Source organism: Saccopteryx leptura, chromosome 7 (genome assembly GCF_036850995.1).
Source record: "Saccopteryx leptura isolate mSacLep1 chromosome 7, mSacLep1_pri_phased_curated, whole genome shotgun sequence".
NCBI lineage: Eukaryota > Metazoa > Chordata > Mammalia > Chiroptera > Emballonuridae > Saccopteryx > Saccopteryx leptura.
Genome location: NC_089509.1, coordinates 33,012,864 through 33,023,840, shown reverse-complemented (window position 1 = coordinate 33,023,840; position 10,977 = coordinate 33,012,864). Strand labels below are relative to the sequence as shown.

The window sequence follows — 10,977 nt, the reverse complement described above, 5'->3', positions numbered from 1 at the left end:
TGAAGGAAAAAGATAAACTAATTCGATATTAACAGTTCTGACTGGTTGATATTATTTGTTCACAGCCTTGAAATGAATCAAGTAATGCATAACTCATTTTATACACTAAGTGACAAGGCTTCAGACCATTTGGGCATAAATGGGCAAAGAAAACAAGACAACAGACTTTCGGTAAGGTCCAGAATCCTTGGCTTTCCTTTCACAAAGAGTGATGTCAGCAGCATCTTAAGCATATTAGATTTTAAAATCTCAATGCAAAACTGCCTGTGACTTCCATGGGAACATTGCATACCGCAGGAAAGATTGCCAGAGTTAACTATAATGTGGTATTGTGGACTGAAATGAAGAAGGAATCACCTCATGGGATAAGTCAGTTGAGAATCTTCATAAAACTTACAGAAAGCAAGACAATGGCCCTCTGCTCCTCCCACAATTCTGTTGAGTTATTTTCAAAAAAGAAGGTTGTGTTTACATAAAAAACAGACATAGCAAATAACTCAAAGTCACACTCTAAATAAAAGACTAAATGTGGTCCATGATATCGCAAGGGATGAATATTCTTCTTTTGCATTTATATTCACACAGTGGAACTGAGAAGTATAAACCAAAAAAATGTTCCTTTAAATAAATAAAAACTCTGATTGCTTTTAATGCCACAAACAAGACAAATCAAACAAGAGCTGCTCTGTTAATTTTTACTCATTTGAAATAATCTTTGAAAACTACCTGAAGGTGTAGTTATTCTCCTTGTGCTTCCTAAGACTGTTAGGGGAACAGAATAAAATCAGGTTTCCTTTTCCAAGGGGCTTATTATGTTCTTTAAGGAACAAAAACTTTTCATTCTGTTTCCATTCTCCGTTATGTTGGGGGGAAAAAGTTTATTTTAGGGAATAAAAAATGTACTAATAAAGAAGCGCTAGCCTTCATTTTTAAAAAATGAATGGGCTTCAATACAAAGAGAAAGAAATGGCTCTATGGGCAAAATTCAAGTATGGTGACCAACTTTTTAATTGTAAAGTAGGTGCAACATTTAAAAAAAATGTTACAGCACTGCATGACCTTTAATGCTAACAATATTTACATTAACTGCTTACATGAAACCATATAACTGTAAAAGAGGAAGGGGGAAAGACTCCGTAAGGACTGAAACGACACCTAGTGCCCACATCAAAGCCGTGAGCCATCAATGGGATTATGGGTGCAAACACACTTTACACAGTCTGCCTATGTGAAGTATGCACTGGTGGGGGAAGCACAGACCCAATTAGGATAGAATAACAATAGGAAGGTATGGTCGACACAAACTCAATCTGAAAACAAAAAAGCAAAGGCTAAAAAAACTTCTACATATCAACACCACCCCCCCACACCCAATGCACAGACATATGCACCTATCTGTGAATAAAAACAATTGTGTAAACAAACAGTAAAAAAGCAGGTTGGTGGAGAAAGAATGGACAGTAATGGTTTAAACATATCAGACACATCAACTCGTAATAAAAATATGCCAACTAAACTACACAAAACTTGACTTCCGGTGCCTACAGGAAAGACTGGGCAGGCAATCCCACCATTGTGCGAAGACAAAATAAACGTCCTCCAGAAGGAAGAGTTCCTGCCTCCAGGCCATGAAGCCCAGGGTGGCCAGGTGCATTCCATCAGGTTTGGGGGTAGGGTAAGGGTGGCAGCGGGAAGGACACAACGACACAGGAGACCTGGGGGAAGAATTAAGAGCTGTTGATACTAAAAGTGTGTCCAGGTGGCGTGCTCTGTGCTGTGGCCCCAAGAAACCAATTGGAGGAATGACCTTGGTCTTCTTTTTTCCTGAGTTACTGGAACTCTGCTACATCATGGGATTGATGAGTTTGGGGGGTTGATGAGAGAGGAGGAGAAAGGGAGGTGGTGGGCATTTGGGGGTCAGAGTCAGCTACTGGAGGGCCTCCCAGCAGCCAGATTAAGCTGTTGAGTGAGCCCCAGACTAGGGGCACAAGGCAGCGTTCCCCAAGGGTGTAAGGATTTGGGGATGGGGGCTCCTAGTAATCAGAATAAAGGCTTTTGACAATCCATCAACAGAAGTCAGGCTGGAGGCCTCAGAATTTGCTCAGTTGCCTGGGAGATAGGGTTATACCACCACCACAGAAATTGTGAAAAAAAGACGGAAAATTATGTTGTGCTACATTTCTTATTAATAACCTTGTACTTCACAATGGCTCACAGTTTTAGGTTTGTATACTTGTAATGTAGTATTTTCTTTTTTCACTTGTTTCAAATTTTTTTCTTACTTAATATAATATAAATAATTTGGTTAATAGATTTAACCTGCACATTTCAGCCACATTAATATATATATATATATAAGAATCTGTTAATGGTATAAATAATTCTTTAAATAAAATAAATCTGATATGTTACATAATACTGATAAAAAATTACCATTGCTAATCATTTTGTAAGCCACCTAAACTTCTGGTTTAAGTAATACTGATGAATAAATATATGAAATTTGCTTTGATGATTCATATTTCTTTTTGCTATTACCGGAAAACTAAATTATAATCAACCTTACCTCTGATAATGATTTCAAAGTGGGGCACAAGAGTTTTTTGGTAAATTAGCCTCCACATACGGAACAGAAAGTTTTATTGTCAGGTATTGTTTGGGAAAGACCTCTGAGTATCAACGGTGCTGCAGCATAAGCTCTCTAGTTCAATAGGTGGCTAGCAAACGTTACCTACAGAAATGACTGAGTAAAATATTTCATCTAAGATTTTTTTTTTATAAAACCTATTCTACTTTAAAACTTAGGTAAAAAAAATATGCAACAAATGGTTGCAGTTTCTGAATTCTTAATTTAGACCTGTGAGCCCTAACCCCTTTAGAAATCTGCAAGGTGTTCATTTCTTAGACATCCAAAGTCAAGTCCAGTGCTTCCAGGCCAGGTTCATTCCAAACAGACAATATAAATGGACACTCAGTGGTGTGCAGTGTATGTCATAATTCAGGTAAAACATCATCATGCCTTTTCTCTGCTGTTAAATATAAAAACAGCATCTTTTTCATTATCATAGAAAAGCATTTAGGTTGTATTTTTATTTATCACTTTACACTGGTAATCTCTGGTAGGTGTACTCCATAGAAACCAAAGAATTTTGTACACTATTTCTTTGTACAATAAAAGATAAAGTGTGCATTAATACGCTTGTACATGACAATATTGTACAATATTTACATTTCTGATATCACCATGAAATTCTGTATTTTCTATATACAACATTGAAAATTCCTCAGAAACATTTGGACTATTTCTTATAATCACAATTTTAGTATTATAGAAAAAAGAGTTTCTCAGTAATCTCTTGACCATTTATCACTCTCATCATTCAGGGATTTTGATTGGTTTTTCCAGCATTCATTATCCTTCCTGATCAAAAAAATATTGTATCACTGTTTCTCTTAGCACCTTGCGGTGGTGGTGGTAACTATTTGCCATAGTATAAATATTGATATAACAGTGGCTATATCAATACCTATATACAGATATATCTGTGCACGTTCCTTTAATAAACACTGTGCGTGGTGGAATAGTCCCTGTTATCTGGAGATCTTCCTCCTCTTGGGTTTGGGGGGTCTCATTTGTCTGTCTCCCTGTGGGATTTGGTGAACCTGGAAATAAAGAAGTGAGAAAAAACAACAACAGAGGTTGAAATCATAAATACCATATGATTTCTGGCAAAGAAACAGGATAGGGAACAGACTCAGGCTTTCATTTTCAATCATTGCTATTGTGGGGCATTTAACATTTTTACCAAGACCCTAGAACTCAATGAGCCCACAATCACTACAGAATATAAAAAATCCTGGAAACTTACAAGCAGGGCAACACTCAGTGGGCCCCCAGAAAACAGTGGAACATAAAGGAGGGACTGAAAAATTTTCGAGTGTGGGAAATGCGATGCACTGTTGCTACTGCTGCTAATATACATTTAAGACGAAATAAAGCCTTTCCCATCAGACAACCCTAGATCGTCAATTTCACTAGGATCTGGAAAATGTCTAAATATACACCAATCATGTTTTCTTCTTCACTCTACGACCCTACTTATTTTACAACTATTAAGAAGGGTTGAAAACTAGATAGAGGGTAACGAAGGACAATCTCACTTTGGGTGATGGATATGCAACATAATTGAATGACAAGATAACCTGGACATGTTTTCTTTGAATATATGTACCCTGATTTATTGATGTCACCCCATTAACATTAATAAAAACTTATTTATTATAGAAAAAATAAATAAATTGAATAAAGAATGGAAAAAATCTGAAAAAAAAAAAGAAGGGTCAATAATTACAAGAACCTCAGCCCAAGGAAGTTTATTTATGAGAAGAGTCAGAATGGAAAACAGAACACCACTACCATCTGTTGGCAGATCGAAGCTTGTGTTGTCTGTGAAGAGCAATTAATACAACTCAGCTGTGTTAACTAATGTAGAAACTAGCAGGATTCAGGTTGAATAGGGATGAAGCATTTGTGGAGCATAATTGCCAGGTATCAGACAGCAAATATTGTTTTGAAGGGCAGGGGGCAGGTGCTAAAGGGTCAAATGCCCCATGTCGCACTGTGGCTACTGATGGGAGAGGGCAAGGTCAAGACGTAGGAAAGGAAGGATGGTTCCAAGACAGTGGTATAGCAAATGCTTAACAACCAGCTCCCCATGGAGGGACACAAGCACATTGTAGCACATGTCAATTTCTGTGGTGTAAATACTTCTACCATGCTCAATTTCAAGCTACCAATGTAATGTCACAGAAGTCTCGTGCACAATCAGCTCTTGATCCACTATGATTTGGCTCTATTGTATGTTTTTAAAATAACATTTAGATAACAGCAAAGGCCAATGTTATTCAGGGTCAAATGCAGAAAACTTTTTCAAAAATAATGTCTAAATATTAAAAAGAACATTTATGAGTTTTTCAAACTGCCTCTTCACCTAACTCCATATACATTTTTAGAAGTCACTAGTTTCTGATAAGGAGCTATAACTAAAACCTTTTCAGAATCAAGGAAAGAAGTCTTTGTTCAAGAATCCAAACTAGTAAACTTTGGACCAAATGTGGCCTGAAAAGTTATTTTGATTAGCCACATGATGTTTTACTATTTTAAAAATAGTGTCAACACTAAAAGAGAGAGAGAGGGAGTAAGAGAGGGAGAGAGAGAGAGAAACATTTTATATCTAGGCTTCTAGCTCTCACAAAAAATAGGAAGATCTTGTACCACTGGCTCACTTTCCCATATGGTTCAGATCTGTTGGAGTGTGGACAAAGGGGCTCCTTCTGTAGAGAGAGCACACCCTCTGGGTGGCCACAGTCCCCATCACTCCTAGCTGCCTGCTGGCCTAAAAGGCAAGTGTCCTGAGGCAGGTACTAGTGAGATGCTCGCTAAAACCCTTGTCTCTTCCTCCTGAGCAGGCATATTGTACTGTGCATTTCCTAGTCTACTTGAGTGAAGAAGACCATCTGATTGGGTCAGGACAGGAAAGTCAGCACAAGTGATGAGCTTCCAGGCCTGGCCTATAAAACCTATCTTGGTTGTCCTCTCTATATACTCTCTTCTCTCAGCTGCTGGGCTGGATGCAAAAAATACAACGAGCACTCAAGCTCTAAGAAATAGTGGACACTAGATATAGAAAGGACCTGAGCACCTGATTAACTGTGTGGAGCAAGACAACAGGAACCAGACCTGAGTGAGCCTTCACTGTGTTGTGCCTCTAAGACAGACAGCTGTAGGCAGCCTACCCTGACCAGTGCATCTTGGTTGGCATTTCTCAATCCACTCAAACTGCTGTTTTTTATCATACCTGACCCACCTTACCTATTGATATTATTTGCTTGTTCCTAGAAGGCATTTGAGTATAATCCCTGTTCCAGACTTTTCCTATAATTCTTTCAGGAAATTTAACATCTCAGGGCCTCAATTCACCCATTTGTGACATGATGGTTTGGATCACAGCCTCTAAAGCCCATATCAATCCCGTTTCTGAATCTATAAAGTATATCTATTTTGCAATAGTGGTTAGATGGGTTTCAGATAACCTTGTTAACAAACAGTGTCAAGTAAAAGTAAAAGAAATTACCTTTATAGCTGAATAGCTTTAGATAATTCATATTTTAAAAAGGTTACCAAGATTATATTTTGAGTGTTTACATTAGTGAATGAGAGAATCGTGATTAAATTGGTCACATTCAACACTATGATATGCACTGTTCAGTAAAGAAAAAGTAGACACTATTTCTCTAAAACCAGAGGTTATAGTGTTAATTTAACAACAGAATTTTGTGCAACCATTTTATATTTTAGGTACCAGTAGAAAGTAAATGAGAGGTCTAATTGATCTTGATCTTGAATCTGTTCAATTTTACTTTTTTTGTTTTATAGACAGAGTGAAATTTGCATTCCTGAATATTCAGGCAACACTAATGGCCACTGTTATTCAGAGTCCAGTGCAAATAGTGGTGGTTTGAACTTCAATATTTTGCTGCTCACATTTTAAAAGAATACTATGTGTAAAAAAACCAAAAGTTACTTATCTCAGGAAAAAGACACAGATTATACTGCTGGGTTATTTTTTCTTAAATCACTATTAATCTTTTTTGATATCAGTCTTTCTTTGAGCCTAGTAATTTAGTATTGCTACGTGAGTTGCTTGACAATATTTTAGAGACTTTAGCAAAAAATGGTAATACAATTTATTTTCAAAGAAACACAGTATAATGGAAAAATAAATTAACTTACAGTCCCAGACATTTTGTCCAGTTCACTCATGGCCTCATGAATAGCAGCTTCTAAATGGTTATTTAGCTTTCCACTTCTAAAATTAATGAAAACAACATAAGATTAATAAATTAAAGGAACAAAATCACAATTTAATTCCAGAGAAGATCAACTTATATTTGCATTTTGAAATTTCAGATGACAAAACACTCTGAAATTCTCATCACTGAATACTGATGATAAGTAGCAGGACTATGAAAAAAAATTGAATGCAGATTTGGGGAAAACAAGTTCTTTCCCCTTCTACGTGCTTTTTGCACAGTTTGATAATTGTGCAAGAAATTTGGGCCATGGGTCTCTTTTCCCGCGGGTCTAGTTCGTCCTCCCCGATTGCAGACTGCCCTGCATTGCTTCTTGTTCTGGTTTCCTTTTCCGGCAGCCGGGCTGTGTGGCCAAGGGGAAAGGCGGAGGAGCTGAATTGCAGGCTCCAGCCACTAGGGAGCTCCCTCTGCCCTCTCTGCATCTCCTGGCTTCTGGAGTGGAGCAAACAAAGGCTGATACCCAGATGGGAAACAGCTTAACTTGTCACTCCCGAGGCTCCTTCCATGCCTGGGGGCCCACCACATTGTCCCCCAAATCAAAGTGGTATAACTGTTTGAACAGATAAAGAATAATGATCTCAGAGCATCTACCACTTGTTTTACTGTTTCTCTCCACTCAGACTCCATTATACATGGTTGGCCTGAAGAACACACACAGTACATGTCTTTTTTTTTTTTTTAAACTTATATTGGGAAGCTACTGAACTAATTACTAAAATCAGGCAACTCCCTACTGTCCACCTCTGTAGTTATGTACCCTTGGTCCATTCTGTTAACCTATTGTCCCTTCTTTATGCATATAAATAATTACCCATTATTCTGAGTGAGGCGATTCATTTCATTTATCTTGTCATGACAACTCCTAGAACAGCTGCAGAGGTAAAACTTTTCATAACAGGCTGTTAGAATGGCTTTCCAAGATTCAAATTGTATCTCAGCAGCTACATGGAGATTGAAATTTACAACTGTGGAAGAATTTGGCTCACAGTCTCATTTAATTTCGCTCACATGTTTTAAAACGTATTTGAACATTAGAGGAAAGCCTTTATTTATTTATTATTTATTTAAAACACTTTTTTCATTGATTTGGAAGAGAGAGGGAGAGAAGCATCGACTCATTGGTTCACTTAGTTGTTCATTCATTGACTGCTTCTCACACATGTGGTTGAAACCATGACCTCTGGTGTGTAGGGTCAGTGCTTTACCGCTGAGCCACCTGGCCAGGGCTAGAGGGATGCCTTTATATGAGGCCTTTCGGTTTACTACAGCCCTCACCAGGTTTTATACTCATATAATAGGACTCATGCATTCAATTTCTGTGTATACCTTGGAGAACTCTGGGTCTTCCATCCCTGAGTAGAAAATAGCTAGGCACCTTACAGATGCCTATAATTACCAAATAAAAATAAGTGTCCAAAGGTAGCATGATGGCCCTATGATTTGGAAAACATACAGTATGCACTTAAGTCACTTTAACTGAAAGGAAAGATTCATGTATTTGTTTTAACTACACTATACGAATAATGTAGCACCAAACCTCTTCTACCCACTTTTTGCTGACCTGTTTGTATGTAAGCTAGCCCCTAGCTCTTATATTTTCCCCTTTTTAGAAATGTAAACAATGTAGAAAAGTGCATAAAATAAACGAACCCCTAACAAACCCAACTCCTAAACCATTGATAAATTAAATATTTCCTTTAAGCCTTTTTAATTAAAAAAATTAAAGGTGAAGTTCCTATTTGTCATCAATTTCCAGTCCCATTCTCTCCCACCCTCCTCTCCAAAGGCAACTAACTGTGTTGTATATTCTTCAATGTGTTAATATTTTAAATATGTCCATAAACAGCACCTAGTATTGTTCTATTGGTTTTTAAATATATATATACACCAAAGGTGTTCTGATATACACACCATTCTGCAACTTATCTCCTCCCCCACTTAATTGTTTTTGAGCTGTCTTTTAACTGCCTACTCCAGGGGTAGTCAACCTTTTTATACCTACCGCCCACTTTTGTATCTCTGTTAGTAGTAAAATTTTCTAACCGCCCACCGGTTCCACAGTAATGGTGATTTATAAAGTAGGGAAGTAACTTTAGTTTATAAAATTTATAAAGCAGAGTTACAGCAAGTTAAAGCATATAATAATAATTACTTACCAAGTACTTTATGTCATATTTTCGCTAAGTTTGGCAGAATAAATCTTTATAAAACAACTTACTATAGTTAAATGTATCTTTTTATTTATACTTTAATTGCTCCGCTACTGCCCACCATGAAAGCTGGAACGCCCACTAGTGGGCGGCAGGGACCAGGTTGACTACCACTGGCCTACTCGTTCTGGTTTTAAGAGACCCTGGGTATCTTGAAGAGTCAGTCTGCCGTTTTTTCACAGTGAGGAGTTTGCTCAGCATTATTCTGGGTGACTGGGCAGGAATCCAGTCCCAGGACTCTGCAGACCATCTAAGTTTGGCTGAGGTTTTTGTGGGCTGTTTGGAGAAAGTCTTGACAGTATCACACATTGTCTAGTTGTCCAACAATATTATATCTTGTGTAATGTATTACATAGATTTATCCTTAATATTTCTTTTGTATTGAAAAATATAAATATAAGTTGTTTTTTTAAAAAATTTATTTATGATTTAAATTTGTGTTTACATAGATTCAAGTGTCCCACCAAATATATCTCCCCCACCCCCGTGTTCCCCTTGGCCTCCCCTTGCCCCCTCCCCCCAATGCCTTGCCCCTTCCCTCCAGGATTTGCTGTCCTGTTCTCTGTAATGCTGTGTTATGTGTATATAATTTCACTAATCTCTTCCCCGTCTCGGATCCATCCTCTCATCCCCTTTCCCTCTGACCGCTTTCCCTCTGCTCCCTTTGACCCCGCCTCTGCCTCTGTTCTGTTCCTCAGTTCACATTTGAACATAAGTTTTAAAAAGATATTTATTTGTTATGCATTTTGATTATAAGATCTTATGGGTTTAAAATTGACTAAATAAAGTCTAAATGTCTGAAATGAAGGTAAAATCTTTCCATGAAAAAGCATCAGAGAGTCTTTTTTCTCTCATCTTTACTATAATACTAAAATAGCTATTATTTATTGAAAATTTTCTATGTGCCGAGAATTGTATTAAATCTTTATATATATTATTTAAGTATACAACAATCCCTAAAAATAAGTATTATGACAGATGTTTTTAGGCAAAATACTTCATGACATTTTAGGGAGAATTAGTATAACCAATTTTAATTTTGTTATAAGGAAGACGGGTATTTAAATACAAATAGCTTCAAAAGTATTAAACAAAGAATCATATAATGTTTTCACCTAACTATAAAAAAATTATAATAACATCACCATTAAAGTATATAAATAATTCAGCATTACTTGTTAAATGAAAAGATAGAATTTTAGGAGTTTGTGACTTCATTTTTCTAAAGATATTTTAAATGTTTGTAAATACCTTGTATTAATTTAAGCTAAATTAGTACAATATTACTTTTCTTTAACAAACTTAAGTAGTTAATAGAGGAAAAATGACACCTTTTTGAAGAGAGAATATGTACAGAGATGGGGCATGAAATCCCCTGAATTCGGCATGAGAATTAGGAGGTAAAGGGCGACTCCCAAATGTCAAATCTGCAGACCAGTTTTTATGCTCAGTTGTCAAGAAAAAATGAACTTCCAAGAGGAAGGAAAAACTCGATGAGTTCCTGAAATGAACAATTAGTCAAAATTCAGTCCTCCAGTCCAGAGGGCCTCCCTGTGGTGTCTCTTTTACTATTTTCTGTACCCCGCTGACATTTAATAATAAACATTTTACTAACGGACACTCTAAAGCCTACTTGATTAAGCAAGAGATGTTCCTATAATCACATTTCTACTTATTAATGGAGATAATTGCTACTTCTCATCTTCATTGCCTATATTGTCACACATTATCCTTATTTTCACTAATTAAAAAAAAGAGCCAGGTACACATCTGTAAATGGTATAAGAAATAAGAGGGAAATGAGAAATTGCATCTTGCTATTCACCTTCAGTGTAAAATTCAGGCAACTTACTTCTGTAGAACAGAACAAATTTAAGTAAGACTTAAACATCAA

At 36.8% G+C, this 10,977-nt stretch overlaps 1 protein-coding gene across 14 annotated transcripts in view; it reads right to left on the bottom strand.

Moving 5' to 3' along the window:
- Nucleotides 1-620: 620 nt before the first annotated feature.
- Nucleotides 621-10,977, bottom strand: part of MBD5 (methyl-CpG binding domain protein 5) — a 512,364-nt gene continuing 502,007 nt past the window's right edge. For all 14 annotated transcript variants that reach the window (XM_066346280.1, XM_066346282.1, XM_066346272.1 and 11 more), the window contains 2 exons: nucleotides 6,794-6,869; nucleotides 621-3,663 (listed from right to left, as the gene is read on the bottom strand). In XM_066346280.1, coding sequence (XP_066202377.1) covers nucleotides 3,592-3,663; nucleotides 6,794-6,869 — 148 coding nt within the window. In that variant the 3' untranslated portion in view covers nucleotides 621-3,591. The remainder of the gene's footprint in view (nucleotides 3,664-6,793; nucleotides 6,870-10,977) is intronic.